The sequence below is a fragment of the Cibotium barometz genome, chromosome 20 (genome assembly GCF_041138505.1).
Source record: "Cibotium barometz isolate CiBa-2024 chromosome 20, ASM4113850v1, whole genome shotgun sequence".
NCBI classification, from domain to species: domain Eukaryota; kingdom Viridiplantae; phylum Streptophyta; class Polypodiopsida; order Cyatheales; family Cibotiaceae; genus Cibotium; species Cibotium barometz.
In genome coordinates, this window is record NC_141065.1 from 15435154 (window position 1) to 15458139 (window position 22986).

Sequence of the window (22986 nt, forward strand, 5' to 3'; positions counted from 1 at the left end):
TATAACCTTACAAGGGATGGGGATGGGCAGTTACATTTTTGTGGCACTGCATATAGTTATGTTTTTGTGGCATCGCGATTGCATACAAGTTACTGTGATTCTGCCGCACCTCTATACACGATTGTTTATCATGATGTCGCAAAGGATGGTGGTGGGCAATAACGTTCTTGCCGCACTTGTTGCTATGATGAAGATTCCTTTACTCTGTCGCCTTAGTAGTGACACATAGATTAGATTGAAGGTGGGTTCTTCTACTCACTTTGCTTGTGTGCTTTCTTATTGAACATTGCGTGAAGTCTCTCACCCTTGCCTCTGCGGAGGGGTCCTTCTGCTCAAGTGCACAAGTACTTAAGAACAACACTGTTTGTTTCATACTTGAATAAGGTGGGTTTTTGCAAGAAATTAAATTAATATATGGAATTGTATTCATGACCATCATTATGTGTTTGAGTATTGCTCGATCAATACCTTGTTTTCACTGTTTTGCAGCACGATAAAAATGAAAGAGTGCTACTTAGTACTATGAATACACGTGATTATGAACATGGGTTCATTCTGGCCTTGATCGTCACTCTATTTAGGCTACATCTGCTACAAATGGGTATGAGTTGCCCAGCCTAGGGCACACAACACATTTATAACTATCCTTTAAATCTCTCCTGATATAGTTCAAGACCTTACCCTCTTCAACTTGAGTCCGTTGATCCTCTGAAATGTCTTCTTAGGTCAGGCAACCCTGATCTTCAAGCCTATCTCCTCAGCTAGCCTTCTTTGACAACCTATTGGTTTAAACTGACCCCAGCTGACCACTACTATAATCTAATTCAACTAATTTCTACTGACCTCTATTAAACTCTTATTCTTCAGACCCTTAGATTTTCCTTCAGAACCATCTCTAGTTCTAGGACCCTATTGAATATGTCAGTTGTCCTCTACTGACTCTTATTTGACTCAGGCCTGACTAAACTGTTTCAGCTAATTCAGATCTCCTTACCTCTGTGTCCTTTGACACACATACCTTCAAACACTTCAGATTCTACAAAGATTGAACACTACAGTCTCTTACCTCACTTTAGCTGACCTTCAGCTATCCTTTGAATCTCTAATACAGTCTGATACCTTACCCTCCTCAACTTAAATTAGCCGATCCTCTAAAATGACTTCTCAAGTTAGATATGACTCTAAACAACCCTGATCTTCAACCCTGTCTCCTCAGCTGACCTTCTTTGATAACCTCATGACCTAAACTGACCCCATTTGACCTAAATTGACCCCATCTGACTCTTAGCTGACCACTACTTGATTGAAATCTGATTCAACTAACTTGACCTCTGCCAATTTCTTATCCTCCAGAACCAGCAATCTTCAATCCCTAAACCTCTAGCTCCAAAACCCTATTGAATATGGCAGTTATCCTCTACTGACTCTTATTTGACTCATGACTGAATAAATTGATTCAGCTGATTCAGATCTCCTCACCTCTTTGTCCTATGACACTCACAGACCTTCAAACACTTCATATCCTACAAAGATTGAAAACTACAGTCTTACCTCGCTTTAGCTGACCTTTAGATATCCTCTGAATCTCTAATGATACAATTTGACACTTTACCCTCCTCAACTTAAATCAATTGATCTCTAAAATGACTTCTTAAGTTAGATATGACCCTGAACGACCTGGATCTTCAACCCTATCTCCTCAGATGACCTTCTCTGATAACATGATGACCTTAACTGACCTCAGCTAACCACTACCTAAGTGAAATCTAATTTAGCTAACTGCTACTGACCTCTATTAGTTTATTGTCCTCTAGACTCAGATTTTCCTCTAGAACCAGCAATCTTCAATCCCCAAATGGAACCCTACTGAATATGTTAGCTTTCCTCTACTGACTCTTATTTAACTTAAGTCTAAATAGGCTGATTCAGATCTCCTCACCTCTATGTCCTTTAACACTCATAGACCTTCAAGTACTTTGGATCCTACAAAGATTGAACAGTACAGTCTCGTACCTCACCTTAGTTGACCTTCAGCTATACCCTGAATCTCTGCTGATACAGTTTAACACCTTACCCCCCTCAAATTGTATTATCAGTTGATCCTCTAAAATGTCTTCTCGAGTCAGATATGATTGTGAACAACTCTGATCTTAGACCCTATTTCCTTAGCTAACCTTCTTTGATAACTTGCTGACCTAAACTAACCCCATCTGACTCTCAACTAAGCACTACCTGACTGTAATTTGATTCAACCAACTGCTTCTAATCTTTGTCAGACTCTTGTCCTCTAGACCCTCAAATTTTCCTCCAAAACCAACAATCTTCAATCCTAAAATCTCTAGCTCTAGGACCCTACTGGATATGTCAGTTGTCCTCTACTAACTTTCTTATTTGACTCATGTCTGACTAAACTGATCCAGCCGATTCAGCTGGTTCAGATCTCCTTACCTTTGTGTCCTTTGACACTCTCAGACCTTCAAACACTTTAGATCCTACAAAGATTAAACACTACAGTCTCTTACCTCACTTTGGCTAACCTTAAGCTTTGATGACTACATGAGTCCTATCTTGTTCAACTGATTGATCTGACTCAGATCTTTCCACTTATAATATAAGTTCTCTACATATATTAATTAAACATGGTGACTAGATGTAGGAGCTTAGTCCGATGCTACTTAGGCTATTGGTTGAAATATTGGTTATGCTATTGATTACTTGGGCTACTGGGTGAAATATTGAATATGTTGCTAGGTGTTGATTATATATTTTTTTAACAAAACTATAATATTGTAGTAGGTGGGGCTATTAACCGTGGCTTAAAATATGATAATAGGTTAAATAATTTCTCTATGGACTTGTTTTCAGCTCTGTATACTGTTCTGAAAAAATTATACTGACTACTAGACTAAATTAGCAGTGTTTCCATATGATGGTTGGTCTTAAAATAACTAATGTTGAAAGCATTTTGATGCTGCTCTGCACCATGAACATAACCTCTGAAGTAATTCAGACTGGGCTGTTTTGGCTTCTAATCTACAATTGAACATTAAGTAATTAATGTATAAGGCTGCATCGGTAGGTTTTACCTCTACATAAATGCCACATGCTATGTGCGCATGACACTATAATGAGGAGTTTTGGCTTGTTGATTGGGCTGGTTCCATTTGCTGTTTTGGCTTCTAATCTACAATTGAACATTGAGTAATTAATGTATAAGGCTGCATCGGTAGGTTTTACCTCTACATAAATGCCACATGCTATGTGTGCATGACACTATAATGAGGAGTTTTGGCTTGCTGATTGGGCTGGTTCCATTTGATGTGCTCAGTATTGTGACTTATTGTATATTTAGGGCACATACATCTATAGGGTGATACTCCTAATAAATAGCTCATCAAAAATTGATTGTAGCAGGGATGGCTGGATATCCTGGTCTACTCTAAGACTAAGAGGGGCTACTCTCCCCTTGTACTAATCGATCTGGATTTATTCAGATCTGTCTCATCAAAAATTGATTGTAGCAGGGATGGCTGGATATCTTGGTCTACTCTAAGACTAAGAGGGGCTACTCTCCCCTTGTACTAATCGATCTGGATTTATTCAGATCTGTCTCATATGATGTCAGCTATTAAACATGATGACTCATAAAATATTTATAAAATGTTCATAAAGATCTGGATAAATGTTTGTTCTTTTGGGGAATTACATAACAACTTGATCTATCGGAGGTCATAGTTACTTGGACTTACATAATCATTCTTGGTTAGGTTGTTTGTTTAACTGGAAGGATAGGGTGACATCTATAACATGTGGATAGGTCCATTGACACATGTAATACACATTCAGGCTAATAAAATGTTTTGTCTATTTATATGGATGCAGGTAACACAACCTATCTTCTCTTCTCTTGTAGTTAATTTCAAACAAGCTTTCCTTGCTATTTTAATTCCACTAGATGCAACTTGTCATCATTGACCCTAAAATGTACATGACTCATAGTTGAACTTGTTTCATGTATAACATTTCACTAAATCAAGGTGGTATGGCTTTATGAATAGTTTTGTTTATTCATCTGTGGATATTGTATATGTTTTAAAACTAGCAACACACACACACACACACACACACACACACACACACACACACACACACACACGAGTGTGACTGGTTTGTGTGTGTGTGTGTGTGTGTGTGTGAGAGAGAGAGAGAGAGAGAGAGAGAGAGAGAGAGAGAGAGAGAGAGAGAGAGATGATATTATTGTTTGTGGGAGGTTGACTATGACCTATAGAACCCAAGCACAAAAGTCTATAACATCGTGTGCATGTGCATAACTAATTAAATAGGCACCCAAAATCTTATATTTGAGGTAATGTAAATAAGGAAAGTAATAAATTCAAAGGTCAACTTTTTATTTAGGCATCCAAAAAGTCATTTTTATCGTCGAAAATGAATTCGAAGCTTAACGTTGTATTTAGCAAGAAATTGACTTTAAAGGTTAACTTTGTTTATATAGCAAGAAATCGATTATATCTCCCAGTATAGCAAGTGAAGTCATGTGGATTGCATGCCAATATTTCTCTATTGAGCAAAGAACATGAGTGTGGTCTTAGATTTGAGTTCATCTCTCTCTCTCTCTCTCTCTCTCTCTCTCTCTCTCTCTGTGCAAAGAAGATGAAGAGGTCTCCATTTCTCTATGGTGACCTCCTCATCAAATGGAAATGGTCTCTCTCTCATAGGCTCAATTGAAACTCCTCTCTCGCTCTCTCTTTGCTATACACAATGATCTATGGGTTTGAAATACATAGTTGAATCTTCTCTCTGGCTCTCTCTCTTTTATGCAAAATGATCTATGTGTTTGAAATGCACAACTATGTGTACAGGAAGCAATGACATAGTCAGTCAATAAGCCAAAAGGTAGTGATGAGGATCATAGAATGGAAGAGGTGAGATAGAGAAAGAGGGAAAGTGCAAGAAGCACAACTGATTGTGGGCTTTCAAATTTGGAATCACTTCATTTTCCACCAAATATTTTCTAATATGAAATTTCTTCAATAGAAATGATTATGCCACTTAGAGGGCTCAAGCTTACTCACATTGACATCATGTTTTATATAGGGGGAATCATGGCCTTTGCATGTGATTCATATGCTTACATGTTCGCATAAAATTTTGACCACTCAATACTCCATTGTGAGTGTTAATAAGTCTTTTCATCATTTTCTTAGCGTACTTTATTAATGCTCAAGAGTGCTAAAAAATTTACAGGTGTGCTCCTAATGATACATTTAAGAAGGGCCTTGGTTGCATGTGATTTTCATAGAAATAACCTAAAAATCATAGCTCTAGGTCTCATTTCTTACTTGTATGCCTTGGAATCGTATGATAAAATCACATTGTTTATGTAAACAATGAATTTAAGTGCAAAAACTATCCCAAATTTCTATCTCCAAGAGTTAAGTGCTAGAGGTATCTCTTGGATTCAAGTCCCAAAAACTTCCCCATGAGGTGAACCTTAGACTCAAGTCAAAACGCTATCCCAAACTTCTAGCTTTAGGAATCAAGTCCTTTTGGAATCCTTAACATGCAAGGTTTGACCTTAGGATCTAGGATCTTCTAAGGTTTAACCTTATAACATTTGTATAAATAAGGTTCGAGTTAATAGATAACACACATAAAGTTTGAGTGAATCTACCGGTTGTAGTAAGTGCTAGAGGGGTGTACATGTGAAGTCACCCTATGTAGAGAGTGAATAGATAACACACATAAAGTTTAAGTGAATCTATCATTGGTAGTAGGTGCTAGGGGGATGTACATGTGTATGTAGAGAGTATATGTCATGTGGTTAGCTACCGTGAGGCAAAGGATCATAGAGTGCAAGGAGTCATGGCGGGGCAGCTAGGGGAGCTAATTGTGGGCTTCCAATTTTGGAATCCTTAGCATGCAAGGTTAGACCTTAGGATATAGGATCTACTCAATTTTGGAATCCTTAGCATGCAAGGTTAGACCTTAGGACCTTAGGATCTACCTTACACAACAGATGTACGAATAAAGTTCAAATAGATAACACAAATGAAGTTCTAGTAAATCTTTTTTTTTGGGAACAATAGTTACATATATTAATATTAACAAAAGCTGCCCTTTACAAAAAGTCCTACATCCCTTCTCTTAATTACATTACATCAAGTAAAGATTTTGAAACCAACAGACCACACCAAAATTCAGAGACCATCCAATTCACTGTTGAGTGATTTGGAGATGAGGTCCCACCTTTCATCCTCACAGACAAAGGAAGATTGCCCCCATGACCCCAACTACATAAAAGCAACAATTATGGCCTCAAAAGTACAGCCGTTACTTTTCCGAGACATCCCCTTTTGACCAAATTTTCACCACTGGGTTCTCAATGAATGCCACAAAAGTATAAACTGGCTGCTTCTCTATGTGCTTAGCTTTACACGCCTCAATTACTACATGTAATCGACTCTCGAGAGTGGCTGAACGAAAAGCTGTGGACATGACGCTCGGATGATGAATATAAAATATACCAGGCAATCTCTGTCTGTCTTTTTAAAGCAGGCTTGCGAGGGAAATGGAGGAGCACTCTGTGCCACCATGGGAGCACCATGCCTCTGCCACTGGCCTTCCCCGCTTCAACTACAAAGCTGTCTCCACCATCCCTTCCTTAAAGGGTTTCCTCATCACCTGCACGCTAGGTATCCTGACTCTATTTCTTTGTGTGTGTGTGTGTGAGAGAGAGAGAGAGAGAGAGAGAGAGAGAGAGAGAGAAAAGCTCTTAATTTGATTATCTTACACATTTCATTCGGTTTATCTTACTTTTTAGCAGATCGCGAGAAGAGTGCTACCAAAGAAGCCATGAGTATCTTAAGAGAGGTTAGTGCTGTGATACTTTCTCAATACAAAACGCTTAATAGTAAACTAAAACTATTTTTGATTTTTTCATAAAATGCAGTATCTGAGAAGCCCTAACTTCAGGGCAGCTCAAGGATCCCAGAATGCCGAGGAGGATGGAAACATGGATGAAAACAAAACGTCAGAGGAACAGCTTATTTGTTTGAAGGAAGGGCAGCCTTCTTTACATGGTACCTGTACCCCTCTTAATCATACCTTCAAAAATTCCAAACACCTTTTCCTGTTATTTCCATCATGTATTTTCTTAAAACAATTTTAAAGACATGTTGGAACTTTTTTATTTTCTCATTTTCATCAAATCTTGGTACTTCTCTTGAAGAGGTATTTATGGGTAATATTACTCGTATTTTCTGTTTGCCTTTTTTTCCTATTTTGATTGGTTGGCTTGATTATTGAGTTATAAATTAATGTAATATTCAACCTTGATTTTTATTGATTGGGCTGCTATTTATTATTCAGATAGAGAAAGTGAAGAAGAGAGGCAGGAGGCCACAGAGACTGCAGTTTTGGAAATCTCAGATGATAATAGGACAAGTGCATCATCGACCAAACAACTTGATTCAGATCTAATTGTTGAAAGGCATCAAGTAAAGCAATGCCATACACAGCAGAGAGATGCAGTCAATCCAAAAAGGACTCGTGCAGGCCACGGACACCCTTACCCCGATGATGGGTCTGGTGTATTTCTTCTCAAAATGACTCAGAAAGGCATAATCTCAATTTTTCTGGAGAGCAGCATTTCAGATGACCCTGTAAATGTGCTGTTCAAAGTACTTGAAGATATAGAGAATGGTGTAAGGAATCCTCCACAGTAAGTTTTTTTTTGGTTGGGTTTGCATGCAGATGCTATACATACAAATAGATTGTGTGCATAAGAGAATGATAGTATCTTCCGTGGAGGCCAAATACGGCCTCTGTTGGGACCAAATCACAAAAGTACAAAACATCGTGTGCATATGCATGACTAATTAATTAATTGTAGTAAGTGATTGCTGGTAGTGATATGAGTGGTGGGGGAGGCACATGCAAAGTCGTCTGTGCAGGGGAGTGTAAGGAAAGATGGGAATATTAGGCGAGTGTAATGAAGCTATCTACCAAAAGAACCAGGGCTTGTGTACTACGTAGGCCTTGCATGTACAATGAAAGAGGCAGAACCCATCATGTGTCATCTTCCCCAACAACAGGGTACATGCTGTTGATGTTCACCTCCTATGTCGGTGCCTCTTTGTGGAGCCGGAGAATGTTGTGGATCTTAAGCTGACGGGAAGATTTCAAGTGATCACCGATGTGAGCAACATCGCAATTGGAGGTGTATTGTAACAAAATGGTCATCCAGTAGCTTACATGTCTCGTAAGTTACTGCCCGCTGAGAAGAACTACTCAGTCTATGATCGTGAACTCCTAGCAGTTATACAGGCCTTGAAACATTGGAAACATTTTCTGTATGGCCGTGACTTCGAGGTTCGCACTGACCATCAGGCATTACGCTGGATCCAGACAATGCCAAGTTCACAGTGGAGTGATCGATAACACCGCTGGAGTCAGATATTCCAGCAGTTCGGTGGTAAGATTGAGTACCTTCCAGGAAAGGCCAATCCAGTGGCCGACGCTTTGAGCAGGAAGGGACAAGTGTCTACGATTCAAACCACTAGACTTGACCTTGTTTTTGGTACAGGACTAGAGGACATGAAGCACACGTACGCGGATTCTGAGAAATTCGGTACATAGTGGGAACAAGCATTGGATGCCATAGGACCATGCCATTTTTTGATACGCGATGGTTGGCTTTTCTACAAAGGCTGACTATGTGTCATGAAGTCATTCCGGGTAGCTCTTCTCCATGATGTCCATGACGCCATTACAGGTGGTCATAGGGGCATGAATTTGACTCTGGAGAAATTGGAACGGCAATACTATTGGCCAAAGATGAGGCGTGATGTGTTTACATATGTACAACGTTGTGACATTTGTCAAAAGGTGAAAGCTCCTCGTGGTGGAAAGAAGATAGAGTTGTTACAGCCCTTGCCAATTTCTGAGGGTCCTTTCTAAGACATTTCCATGGACTTTGTCACGAATCTACCTCCCAGTTCGAGTAAGCGTAATATGCAGTGCTTAACTATTGTTGATAGGTTTAGTAAATTTGTTATGCTTATTCCTTGCAGGGCCAATGTGACCGCCGAGAATGTTGCCCAGTTGTTCATTCAGCATTGGTACCCGATTGGCGGGATTTCTAGGACCGTAGTGTCAGACCGAGATGCCAAGTTTACCAGTCATTTTTGGAGGGCATTGTTTGATAATTTTGGTACTAAGTTGAATTTTTCCAGTGCATTCCATCCACAGACAGACGGCCAGACAGAGATATACAACCAGTTGGCCTTTGATGTGCTGAAGTGTTATGTCCACGATCAGCAAGGTAAGTGGGAATCGTATTTGCCTTTAGTTTCAAGTTGTTTTGAATGACTCTTTTTCTTCAGCTATTGGTAGGACTGCATATGAGGCAGCGTTTGGAAGACCTTTCGTTGTTAACCGGACTTCGTCTTCAATACCGGAGGCGAACAGAGTGACGGAGTCTTACCAGGAGATCTTAGAGTCAGTAAAAGATAGATTGGCTAAAGCGCAAGAAGCCTACACTCGACAGGCCAACAAAGACCGAAGGGATATGAAGTTTTCGGAAGGGGATTGGGTTTATCTTCGGATTATGAAGCAAAGATTGAAACACGTGGGCAAGCGATGCCCAAAGTTGTCTTTTAGGAGCTTCGGACCTTTTTCCATCAGGAAAAAGATTAATGAGGTGTCTATGCAGTTAAAGCTACCTCCGAGTTGGACTATGCACGATGTATTTCATGTCAGTTGGTTAAAGCCATATGTAGGTCCACTCCCTTTAGAGGTCAAAGACGAAACGGAACCAAACATTGTTGATGAAGCAGAAGTTATGGTTCCAGAACAGATCCTTCTGCATCGCTTCAAGCATGGCTCAGGCCGAAGACTACGACAGTTCCTCACAAAGTTTCAGGACCGAGGAACCCATGAAGCGGTATGACTCGACAAAGAGTTTTTCGAAGACTATCCGGCGTTATTGATGGATTATTTGGAGGCTATGCAGCTTTCGTCAAGTTAAGCAGAAGGGGATGTCACCTGCATCCCGCACTTGGATGCCACGTAGACATTTCTGTACAGAAGGTGCAGGACCTGGGATGGTGAACTGGTCCCATGTGAGCCCACGAGTAAGCCAGGGATCCATCTCAGATGTCCGAGGTCAGGTGTGCATTGTCCTGCACAGAAGTCTAAGGTCAGATGTGCACTGTCCTGCACATGAAACAGTGCTAGTCCGCGCTGTGAGTCTCCCTCTAGAATGATGTCAGTGATTCTGTGTATTTGGTGTGGTACCGGCTGCTAGATCATTGAGTAGATAGTGGTTAGGACAAGGGGCCAGCCCATAGGGCTACCCCGGATCTTAGTGTGGGCATGGGAATGGTGTGGAACCACCCCCATGAAGGCCAGGAAGGCCCAGGCTGAACCCATCAGCCATGGAGGGGCTGTAGGACAGCCCTAGGGCAAGAATAAGGTAGATTCCAGGAGATTACAGCCTTTACATGGCTGTAGGGCAAGTATGGGGCAGCCCATACAGGCTGCCCAGCCCTTGGATTGTGGGCAAAAGTTGTGCCCAGGTCTCTGGAAGTAGGCGCATCACCTTTCAGCTTGATAGGGAAAAACGCAGCATTTTATGGGATTTTATTCAGCATTTATTTCTGAATATTCACAGTCCTGGGACTTTAAATGCTGGCTTTGTGCTGGCCGATTGCTGCAGTAGGAGTACTATATAAGGGAGAGCCCACAATCCCATTCATTTATCTCATTCTCCACCAAGAGCTCAAGCATAAGAGGCTAGACAAAGCCAAGAGGGTGCTAAGCAAAGGGGTGAAGGATTCAGGTCAAGGGCAGGGTATTCCCAGCCAAGAAAAGGTCCAAGATTGCTGTATTTTCTTTCAGATTTTCTCATCATTCTAATAAAGCAAATACACCATCCGTGGTGGGGGCCCTACAGAGGGTAATTGGGACCCAATACTGTGTCCTCTCCACCTCTCCCTCTCTCTCTCTCTCTCTATTTTCTGCACATCTCCTTTCAGTTTGTGCGTTAATTTCTGTCACGAAAAGAGTGTTGAATTCTGAGTATTGAAGTTACTGATTCTTCTCTGAAGCTTTCGCATATTACAGGTATATTAGGCGCACATAGACCACTCAACAGACCTCATGGACTTGCTTAAGGGAGTCAAGACCCAAAGGGCTTAAGGGAGTCAACACCCAAAGGCAACGCGTCTAGGTGACACCCGTTGGATTGCAAGCTTTTTAAGCCGTCACGGAGGTTCTAGTAGAGACATCTTGTTTAGCACTAGTTGCTTGGGATGATCCCCTCATGGTCATTACTGCCATCTGAGTAATATCGCTATAGGTGTTGTGTTATGGCAAAACGGACACCCAATCGCTTACATGATGTTAAATATTAATTGTGATCAATGTGGGAATAAACTAGTGCGAGGTGGTTGTGTGGACTAGCACTCGTGTGTGTAAGCTTAGGTTTAAATTAAGCGGCTCTAGTGTGTGTGAACAACTGCTAGTGTGGGATCCTTTTTATAGGAGGGGGCCCCTCTTTACAAGGTGTGTGCATATGCTACCACCACACATGCCACATGTCAAGGCATGATGCCAAGTGTCCCTAAGAGGTGTCACCTTTGCACATCTTACATAGATCCTTCTAAGAGGTTGTTCCTACACACAAAGGAACCCACACACTAGCGGTTGTTTACGCACACTAGAGCCACTTTATTTAAACCTAAGCTTACACACACCAGAGTGCTAGTTTACACAACCACCTAGCACTAGCTTATTCCCACATTAATCACTATTAATATTTAACATTCCCCCCATAGTGATAATGTAGCTAGAAAGCCCACTCATCATGGACTAGGTTGGCTTCTTCTTCTTCTGTAACACGTTAATATTCAATAGCTATTGCTTTTAAAGATCTGTTACCTTGGTAAGGTGATTTGGAATCTCCCTTGTTCATGGTCAGGTTGTCCAATTCCCAGATACATGACTTGTGCTTCATTACGGGATTGGAATATGGCTTCAAGGACCTCCCATGCTGCAGCCTTAGAAGTATTGCATGACCAGATGTGTGACACCTATGAGTATGAAGGGTACAACCAAACATCAGATAGTAGTTGATAGGTAGGGTTGGACAACACAGTCGATAAGCAGTGCCATGTGGTAGTGGTGATGTGGCAGTCGGGTGCAACTGGTCGACAACATTACTACCTGCTGACTAGGAGCATTGGTGCATATAGAAGACAGGGGCATTCGCTCGGATCACGGGTGCCCATGAACTGCACATGTCATAGCAGGCAATCACACGAAAATAAGTCACGCGAAATCAGTTTCAAGCAAGTAGAGATGTGTGCATGTGCATTATGCATATATCTCCCGTTCTTGGGACCTGTAAATAGCAGGTCTTCCGGAGCACGGAATTGGCTTAGTGGGAAGCCTCTACTGGGATCCCTGACAGTGGGTTCCACGTCTTGACCACACTACGGGTGACACGAGGCCTGGCTTCCCGTAGGTGACGTGAGTCTTGGCCTTAGTATGGGCAACACGAAGCTCATTGGCCTTCCGTATCTTGGCACGAAATAGGGGAAGCCACTTGGGCAGGCAAATGGTGACAATATGTGGAGTAAACTCGGAGATTGCAGGCGGCTTTGTGTAGCTTTGTATAGTTGGCAACTGACACTTGCCGATCCCAAAAATGTGCTCTAATACCAACTGTAAAGTCCTTCCTTGAATTTTCCTAAACACAGCCGAAAACCAAGGCTAGTTTTGAACCAAATCATGAGGTGACAGGCTAGCTCACCTCCGAACCACGACTGCGATCTCCCCTGAGCCAAGGCTAGGGCTTCTTGCACGATCCCATAGATCCATGTCTAACTTCGGCGTCCCATACCAACCAAGCCTACCCGTATGCCTTTGACATGCCAACCTATGTTCCATACCAACAAAGCCTACCCGTATGCCAACCTATGTTCCATACCACCTTCGACACGCCAACCTACGTACTTTCCATGTGTGTGGCATGAGCATGTCTTTTCTCTTGGCTCTAGATGTCGGATTGCGTACTCCATGATGAGGTAAACACTCTTGCCAAATGTCGAAATATCTCAGGATGGGACATATTGGTAAGAGTAAATCTCCTTGGGGGGCACTAGTACTTTTGAAGCACAAGAGGGACGAAGTTGGAGAATCTGTGTCGACTATAAAAAGTTGAATAAAGTTACGATCAAGAATAGATATCCCCTTCCCAGAGCGGATGATTTGATTGATATGTTGCAGGGAGCTTCGTATTTTTTGAAGATTGACCTTCGTACTGGTTATATCACCAGATACAGATAGTTGAGGAAGACGTCTTTAAGACGAGACGGGATACTACACGCAATGTGGCCATTACGAGTTTCTCGTGTTACCTTTTAGGTCCACGAATACTCCTGCTACTTTCCAATAGATGATGAATGATCTCTTTCGAGATTATTAGGGAAATTCGTGGTTGTGTTTCTAGATGATATCTTGATATAAAGTTGTACTTTGGAGGAGCACGTCGAACATCTCCAGATCGTCTTGAGGATTCTGAGAGGGGAGTTGTATGCCAAGTATACAAAGTGTAAGTTCTTCAAAAGAGAGCTCACATATCTAGGACATCGGATTTCTTGAAATGGGATGAGCATAGATCTTGAGCGTATAGAGAAGGTTTGGATTGGCCAGTTCCTCAAATTGTGAGGCAACTTCAAGCATTTTTGGGATTCACTGTCTTTCTTAAGAAGTCGGTGAGCGATTATTCGTAATTAACTGTACCTTTCATGGTTCTCCTTAGGCATAGAGGAGGCAAGTCTGATAGCCCAATCTCTTGGAATGAGAAGCTTGATGAGGCTTTTCGAGCTCTCAAGCTTAAGGTGAAGGAAGCACTTGTATTGGCCTTGCCGGATTCTAGTAGACCATTTGTGGTCGAGACAAATGCTAGTGATTTCGTGATAGGCGCGACATAGTTCCAAGATGGCCGACTTGTGGCATTTGAAAGCAAGAAGCTTGACGATACCCATGTCAGATGGCACACTCATGAGAAAGAGCTGTATGTGGTTTATACACGCTTTAAAAACTTGGCGACATTACCTTTATGGAACCAAGTTTGTTGTGCTAACCGACCATGAGTCGATTAAGTACATATGTGATAGATTTGAGTTGAGGGGGAGGAAGGCACGATGGGGTGAGTTGATGCAACATTTTGATATAAAAATAAAGAATTGGAAGGGTAGCCTGAATAGAGTGCAGATGCCTTGAGTAGAAATGAACTCTTTGAGCTTCACCGAGATTAGGGCTGATCTTTATGACTCTTTGAGAGGGCTATGTGAGACCGACAATCATTTTGGTCAGTATTGGCAATAGGTCTAGGCAGGGAGCTCCTTAGATTTAGATCGAGACTCCGGAGTCATGCCATCTATAAGTGTGGTAGGCAGTCAGTTCCTTATTCGGAATGGATGGTTGTTCCGAAATGGGAAGGTTTGTGTACCAGATAACACTGAGATTAGGAAGAGGACCCTGCATGAATGTCATGACACTCCTACAATGGGTCATTCAGGGGCACAACGAACCTATGATTTAGTAAAACGGACGTTTTACTTGCCTAAGATGAAGGTGTATGCTCAAGACTATGTGGTATAGTGTCGTCAATGTCAAGTGAATAAGGGCTGGAGGTATGTTACATCCTCTAGAGATCCCAAGAGGTAAATGGAAGAGTATTTCCATGGACTTCATTGTAGGTATGCCATGGACCAATAGAGGGCATGATGCTATCTAGGTGGTGGTATATAGATTGACGAAGATGGCATGATTTTTACCTACAAAAGTGACAGTGAAGGCAACCAAATTGGCGTAATAGTATGTTGAGCAGCTTTTCAGGTTGAATGAACTGCCTTTTGATATAGTCAGTAACAGGGACTCGACTAACCTTGGTTTTCGGCTGTGTTTAGGGAGATTCAGGGAAGGACTTTACACCCCGGTTCTCGTTTCATAGGCACAGTAGTTCGAGATGTTGAAGATGCTCAAATCTCCCAAGTTCAAGAAGATGGATGCTAAGATAGTGCCCAATTGGGCTTGGGAGATGATTGCTACCTTGGAGGCAAGTGGAGGATGATTGGTTCATTGTTCAAACAACTTTGATTGGCCTCGTCTTGTTGTGGTGGGAAGATTATTTGAAGAATCATGGAGTTCAGGCATGAGACCATTGCCGCAAGGCTATTCTCAAGGAGTTTGTTTTCATGGTCTGAAGAAACAATGGGAGGATTTTACACAAAAGCAGGGTGAGCATGTAGCCGATTATCTAGCTTGCTTTAGGATTTGTCTACTCGTGCTCTCACAGACTGTCTGGTGGTGGGAGCAAGTAGAGCATTTTGTGGATGGTTTAAAATCATCCTTGCATGTGCGAGTTCATGCACATCAGCCTCGTAGTCCAAGATGCCTCAAGCCACGGGATGATTTCAACTTTGGGAGTCAACAACGATCTTAGCAGAAGGGCAAAGACAAGGGTGGACAATCCAAGGCCATGGATGGTAAGGACAAGTCCATGGGGGAAGCCTCACGCTCTCAACGCACTCTTGAAAAATGTCTTGCAAGATGATTGGTAGGCAGTGTTTTTTCTGCACCAATCATCTCGAAAGAAGATCCGAAAGGCTCAAACACGTCAAGTCTGAGAAGTGGACAAGCTTTGACGGGATAGCAACTTTAAGGAAGGTGATTGGGTGTACCTCAAGATCCAAATGCAGTTGTTCAAGCAGAGTGGGGAAGTTTCTACCAAATAAAGAAAGGACCATTCAAGACCATCAAGAAGCTCAATGATGTGGTCTTCAGGTTGGAGAGTTACTAAGCCATTGGAAGATGCTTCCGGTGTTCCATTCAGGCAATCTTATGGAGTACCATGGGCCAAAGCTCAGTGTTTCGCTAGATGAGGACGAGCTCGAGATAGTGGACGATGGTGGACTCCAGGAGGTCTTGGTACCGAAGTAGGTGGCCTTGCACCAGTACAAGCAAGGTCCTGTCGGAAGTAGATTTAGTATTTCACGAAATTCAAAGGCTATCTGATCCTGCATGCCGTTTGGTTCGATGAGGAGCAGTTTACGGATGAGTCATGGCCGTTGTTTTGCGAGCTTATTAGAAGTGATGCAGTCGAGAGCAGTTGCGATGCAAGTGCAGGAGAGTGTCACACACCTCCTAGTGGTGTCCAGGTCACCCACCAAGGCGACCAGGCCAGGGCAGTTGCGCAGCCCTGGCCCCCGTCAGCCAGTCCTAACAGGCGGTTTTGGGACCCAATCAGCCAGTAGAGGCCCGCTTGACCAGCCCCTGCTCCTCCTATGTACCAGTCCCCTCAGTAATCATCAAACCTACTAGCGTTTCCAAGCAAATGGCAAGGCTAATCAGAGATCTACAGCAGGCGCTTCTTCTGGTCTGAGATCTGGCAGTGTTGATCACATTTTGTAATCAGGAACATTCTGTACAGATTACATTTAGTTTATAATATACATTAGGCTTAGGTTTAGGTTTATCTGAGTGGTGCTTGTATTTCTGTTGCCATTCATTCTCTGTTAAACGCTTGCACTAGCTTAGGTATACCATAGTACTCTATACAGATTGTGCATACATTCTCGTAATTGTAGATATCAAGTTGTTAGGAGGTGAATTAGTTGTGGATGCACCAAGCTTCCTCTCAGGTATGCTGAAGTGATTGGTGTAGAACCGTTATGTAGATGCTTGGTTGGTGAAAAGTGGTTGTGTAACCAGAAGTGGGGCACTAATGGATAAGTTGTACAAACTTCGAAAGATATGGTGAGAGGAGTGTTATGCTAATTGAAAGTTGTTTAAAATGAGTGCATTTGCTGTGGTAAATGGTAAAAAGAGTGTATAAACATATTACACGTATTAAGTGTACATGGCCACTGTTACATGCATCACCCCTCTCACAGATGTGATCTATTCATGTGATGTGTGAGTTCATAGAGCTCAATTTACGGGCCTGGATATCAGGGATGAAAGGAGATATGAAATGTGAGCTGGGAATGCTCAAGGGCTAGACTGTAGTATAATCTTTCACATTTTTTGGTAGAGACGGGGGTATTAATAATAAAAAAGAAAAAGAAAAAGAGTTCAAAAACAGGTTTGGATTCTTAAAACCAGAACATAAAGAAATTGCAACTAAGTGAATGAGTCATGACGTGGTAGACTTTGAAAAAGTGGCTGCCTCCTAATTAACTGGTGCCACTCTTTACTAGGCTACAATGTGATGAGTTTGATTTTTGGATGTTCATCAAAATAGGCATTGAAGGTTTGACTGCTGAATGCAGGTGGTGTCAACGAATGGTACCTATTCAAGCTAGCTGTGTGTTTTCAAAGGAAAGCTTAAGTTTAATGGTGGTCAAGCTTGTCAAGCAGCACCTTGGAGAATCTCTTTCGACAGAAGAGCAGCCGCTTAAGGTTTTTTTTCTTGTGATCCAGTTTCAAGGAAAATATCAAAACATTCCGAGAAAGTGCATGAGAAGATTGTGGAACAATAATATGACCTTGTGGAGAGGCTAGGGAGATTAATAGTGGGTGGTACACCCTCAGCACAGGTGGGCTTTGAGTTATTAGCTCATGGTCATGTTGGGTGTAATATGGGCTAGCAGTGGACAAGAGTTGGTTAATAATGCAATAAAATCAGGGTTATCGATAGGGTGAATGGGTGTGCACATAACTTAGTGTTAGCTGAATAGTGGAAGAAGAAAATGTATTATTGTCCTCAGGAGGCCAAAATAGCGTATGGGACCTGAAAAATACAATACAATAAAACCAGTAAGTCTCCTTCCTTGAGTTGTCATGTACAAGATGCATCTGTATCCAATATAGTCTAGATGGGGCCCTATGGCAAGTGTGTGTGAGATGGATATTGGACTACCATTGGGCATGGCATGAAATGCGACCATTAGTTATCCACAAGCAGGTGGTCTATGGTCCCAAGGCCTCATACTTGGGTGTTTCACTCAGTCCAACTAGCAATCCAATTGTTTGACCAGATACTCTATGTATGTGGTTGTGTGTGTGTGCATATCTGTTCTATCCAACTTCAAAGTCACTATCGCCGAGATTGATGTGAATGATGGATTAGACCACTCTCTTATACAGGACAGTAAGGCAAACTAGCAATTACACCGAGTAAAATGAACTTTTTATAGCACTGAATCAGTCTCAAGGGAGCTCATGTTTCATGAAAGTTGAAGTACAAAGGCTTAAGCAACAATATGCCAAACCATTGGTAAATGGTTACCACCATGTGTACCCATATTCCTCCTTTAGATGGTCGTGCTTACTTGTTGGGAAGACAAGTGTTGATGCCTCATACGAGCAAGTACCACCACTAGCCGTCCTACACTCATGAAGTTGAAAGGGAAGGATTCTTACTCGCCACAATCGTGAAAATCAAAGAAAATTAATACTTAAAATGGTTTAAATGTCAACACCCTTTCTCCCTTGTTATCGGGTTCAGAACTTTATAAATTGTTAAAAGACCTTTATGTACTAAACCACATACTAAGGCAGGACAATTAATCACACTAAAGCAAGGATGAGAACAAAAATCTAGCAAAGAAAATATAGAGACTGGGTAGTAATACATGATACTGAAGTTGAAACACCACACTAATGTGAAAGAGAAAAGTCTTTACTTTTGATCCTAGCCACACGATAACAGTCTTGGTAAGCAAGAGGGAGAAACCAACAATGGAAGCTAGAAACATAGTTTAGAAATTTCTAGTGACACTACACATGAACGACCGTGTCAGTTCAGACTTAGAATGACCATAGTAAATGGCCTTTACTAAGTAGAAGAAAAATATACAGTAGATTAGGACATCGTGTGTCTTGTCTATTGCAAGTGTGTCCATTCATGCTTCTGCATAGGGAGAATTGCGTTAATCTGCAGCTTAACTTGTGTCTTGTCAGTTGAGTCTAGGTCCAAGTTAGGGTTGTCCAACACATCATGGGACCACTTTTTGAGAAGCACCTCCGTGCATCCAAGAGCGCAGGGATGCTTGTCAAAGGGCTTATGAAGAGATCGCCAACACTGGACGAGTTCTTTGCCTTATATAGGAGACACTACACATGAACGACCTTGTCAATTCAGACTTAGAATGACCATAGTAAATGGCCTTTACTAAGTAGAAGAAAAATATACAGTAGATTAGGACATCGTGTGTCTTGTCTATTGCAAGTGTGTCCATTCATGCTTCTGCATAGGGAGAATTGCGTTAATCTGCAGCTTAACTTGTGTCTTGTCAGTTGAGTCTAGGTCCAAGTTAGGGTTGTCCAACACACAATGGGACCACTTTTTGAGAAGTACCTCCGTGCATCCAAGAGCGCAGGGATGCTTGTCAAAGGGCTTATAAAGAGATCGCCAACACTATGAAAGCGATGGATGAGTTCTTTGCCTTATATAGGAGACAAAACCCAAGAGTGGAAGTAGTTGTGGTGAAGCCAAAGGAAGTTGGCAAGAATGCCACAGTTGAAGAGCAAGGGCAAAGGGATACCAGCGAGATGCAAGGGACATCCTGGAATCTGCAGTTTCGGAGGCGACGACATATGCTCTAAGTCGTAAGATGGGATGAGAAAGTACAGTTTATGTGGATGTGTCTCCCCAGTCCTGGCTATACATATTGCAGCATTGTATTTCCCTGCAGAAAACTTGAGGTTTGCAGGTAGTGAGACAAAAAGTGGGGAGTCCCTGTATGCACCTCTATTTGTTGACATTGCAGAGCTCTCCCAACAGGGAGACATACCCTTACTAGGGGACTTTAATGCTCGGCAAGCAAGTGCAAATTTATGATTTTGTGTGATGATGGCATTAGATTGTCAGAGATTGATGGCCACAGAGGAGCAACAAAGATGAAGGGGGTGTCATAGCTTATGGTAGGCACTTCCTAAAGATGGGGGGATACATGAACTGGTTATATACAACGAGATGACAAGATGGCTACAGTAGATAGTCCTTACATCCTTCCCACATGCGGGGGGGGGACTAGGATGACGGACTATCTCATGGGGTCTCATGCTCTCATGCCACGGATTATGAATTTCACTATCCCCCCCCCACCCATTTTGGCCGACCTTGCATATCTCTCGTTTACAGTCTCTTGCCGCCATCACCTACACCCGCATTCTCTTTTGCCATGAACTTGATCATGTATATGAGGACCATTTATCCCATTGAATCCCCACCCTAGATCTATCACTACCTCTCTCTGCCATCATAGCCCAACTCTCCTCTTATCATCCATGACTCCGCCCGGGCCAGCTTGATCAACAAAATTTGATGATCAAGTGTAGGGATAATCACAAAGTTTATCAAAAACCCCCACCTTCACCAAGACATAACCCATTGCTTCCCAGAAAGCTAGTGTCACCACCTTCAAGTTTTCTTCAACCATCCTCTTGGCCACGAACACACATGAACATTAATGGACACGGATACGGTCTCTCTTCCACGAACTGTGAGCTCCGTACAACTGCCAGCCAGCGCACCACCATCTGCTGCCATTGACCAATCCCGTACACACACAGATGGACTTGTATAGAAACTGCCTCTTATTCTTGGCCGGTCATCATGATGACTGCCCACACAACTTTAGCCACCACCACAGCTTCAGCCTTCGAACACGTTACCATTGTCGACGATCTTCACGTTGCAACTGCCACTTTGCTACACGAGATCACCACCTTACACCCAGCCACACCATCGTCGTTTGCTACACACAAAGGAAATGGCACCCACACTATGAAGGTCTTGCTCATTTTCACGGAGTTCAAACTGCGCCCGGCAGTCACCAACCATCAACTTGTACCACCTATGAACCATGCAGGCTGCAGGTATGATCGCTTTATACAACTCTGTTTCTACACAGCAGCACTACGAATCATCAGTCGTTGCCTATCGCTGCTTCATTTGGCATCGCTTCTCACTGGCACTCATGAACATGGTCATCTTCACCTCTGCCTTTTGCACCTTTGAACAGATGCCTAGGCCTCACCTCTAATACGACCCTTGCAGCACAACTGCCACAACTTCAGATTCAGAAGCAGCACCATGAACCTCTGTTACCCAGAACCTTTGATGCAAGTGCCACCTTTACCAAGCAGATTCAACACAAACAAAACCTCTCTTCTTGTTGTTGCCCTCCACACGAGAAAAATAATTTCGCTCAGCAGAAACACTCGCCCAGCACTAGAGCAAGGTTCTGATACCATGTTAGAAAAGGAGCTTAAATCTCTGTCTTCTTCCTCTCTCACACTCTTGATGAACGTAAGATTTACACAAAATAAAATACGAGAGAAACCAGAGTTTCCACAAAGCTGAAATCCCACGTAGTGTTTTATTAAAGAAAGCGAAAATTTCTCTTTTATAGAGCTAGATCCATTGCTTACTCAATAATAGCATGCTCACCCATGATGCCATGTTTTACATGCGAGAGAGCCACCTTACACGTAGCTTCTTCTACTCAGTAATGCTATTTATTACAAAGGTTTCATGGTCAATTTATTTGAGACCCACACTAAGGTCCATACACAAAGGCTTGACCAACACTTGCTCAACAAATATTGTTAACAAAAATGTGTAGCAGGTCCTAGGTTATGAGTTTGGCGACATTCTCCTACAAAAGATGTCGCTTAGGGACTATATAAGAACTGTAGTTACAGTTTTTTCATCATGACCGTTGGATTAACCCACGTGTCATCCCGTGAGTTAATGTAACAAGGTTGCTTCTTTCAAACATGTGGTGGAGTTCTGCCTCTGCTTTTTGTGTGCTTCGCTAGCTTTTGTATTCGTTCCCACAGGTCACTCCACGTATGCATTGTCACTGACTTCAAAAAGCGAGATAGTTAGAAATTTGAGTTCTGTCGGAAGTTTTTGAACCTGAACCTCATGACCTTTTTTCTAATACCTATCTATACATTGGGGGTGATGCAGTATGCGATTGGTTATAACAGACGGGGCGTTGAAGCTACAGCAGTGAAGGGATCCAAGCTTCCACAAGATTCCGAAGTGCTTGGACGAATGGATTGTATACATTTGGTAACAGATGCAGTTGCAAAGGCAGCCCCTCATACAGCTGTAGACCTTAGAGCACCTCAGGTTGGCTTCTTTACCTAGCAAGTGGGATGGACCATGGTTCTATTTGGCATGCTTTGAATCATTTATAGCATGTTGATGAATATATTTGGTACCTTGCTCCACACATTCTCATTGAGATGCATTGATTTGCAGATGGTTGTGATTGTAGAAGTGATTCCTCTTGCAGGAGTTCAAGGTTCTCCTGTTTGTGGTGTGGCAGTTCTTTCAGGGGAACTAATGAACACCAAACCAAAATTATGTGTTAAGCCGCTCACGCCAGCCTCTCATCGATCAAAGAAATCAAAACATTGATGGCTTTTACAGATCATATACCTCGGGAATTTTTTGTAGGGTCTTTCAAGGTAAGAAAATGCCTATAGCTTTCAGTGCACATGGACTTTAATGAAGATGTGAGTCCATTAGTTAATGAATACCTTTCAATATGAGTGTCAAGTGCAAGAGTTACTCGTGGTTGCACATTCCTGTGCTATGTTGCTCTCTTTGGCATTGGGCCAATTTCAAACATGCGCATGCACGTGTGCAGAAGAAATTATCTTGTTGGGCAAGCGTTGGTTTCATTTGAAAGTTTTTTTCTTTAATGACGTGATGTGGTAAAAAAATGTGGTATTTTGTAAAAAAGTAATTGTTTGGTGAAACCACATCCAGGCTTGTTCTTCTGATGGTGGAGCCCCGGGGATTTTAGTGCAAAGTTGTTTTAGGCTACTTGGTTAAATTGATCTTTTCGTGCAGTTTTTGCATGTAATATGGAAGTAAAATTGCTATTTCCTATTATTTGTAACTTACCAGAGCTTTTGCTTTGGAAATTT

The 22986-nt window shown here is 42.2% G+C and overlaps 1 protein-coding gene across 1 annotated transcript; it reads left to right on the forward strand.

Moving 5' to 3' along the window:
- The first annotated feature begins 6460 nt into the window (after positions 1–6460).
- On the forward strand, positions 6461–22725 carry LOC147627573 (uncharacterized). The gene is made up of 7 exons (XM_086814486.1): positions 6461–6713; positions 6845–6891; positions 6971–7100; positions 7390–7741; positions 17364–17493; positions 22016–22180; positions 22313–22725. Exons 1-7 carry the CDS (start codon positions 6590–6592, stop codon positions 22469–22471), a joined length of 1107 nt encoding a protein of 368 aa, XP_086670612.1. The 5' UTR covers positions 6461–6589; the 3' UTR covers positions 22472–22725.
- Positions 22726–22986: the final 261 nt, after the last annotated feature.

What these genes read in the sequence shown, in the direction of transcription:
- LOC147627573 (XM_086814486.1), top strand. Translation starts at nt 6,590, where the DNA reads ATGGAGGAGCACTCTGTGCCACCATGGGAGCACCATGCCTCTGCCACT. An exon ending in CCATGAGTATCTTAAGAGAG is followed by an intron (nt 6,892 to 6,970) that starts GTTAGTGCTGTG and finishes CATAAAATGCAG; the next exon opens with TATCTGAGAAGCCCTAACTT. An exon ending in GGTGTAAGGAATCCTCCACA is followed by an intron (nt 7,742 to 17,363) that starts GTAAGTTTTTTT and finishes TGCTGAATGCAG; the next exon opens with GTGGTGTCAACGAATGGTAC.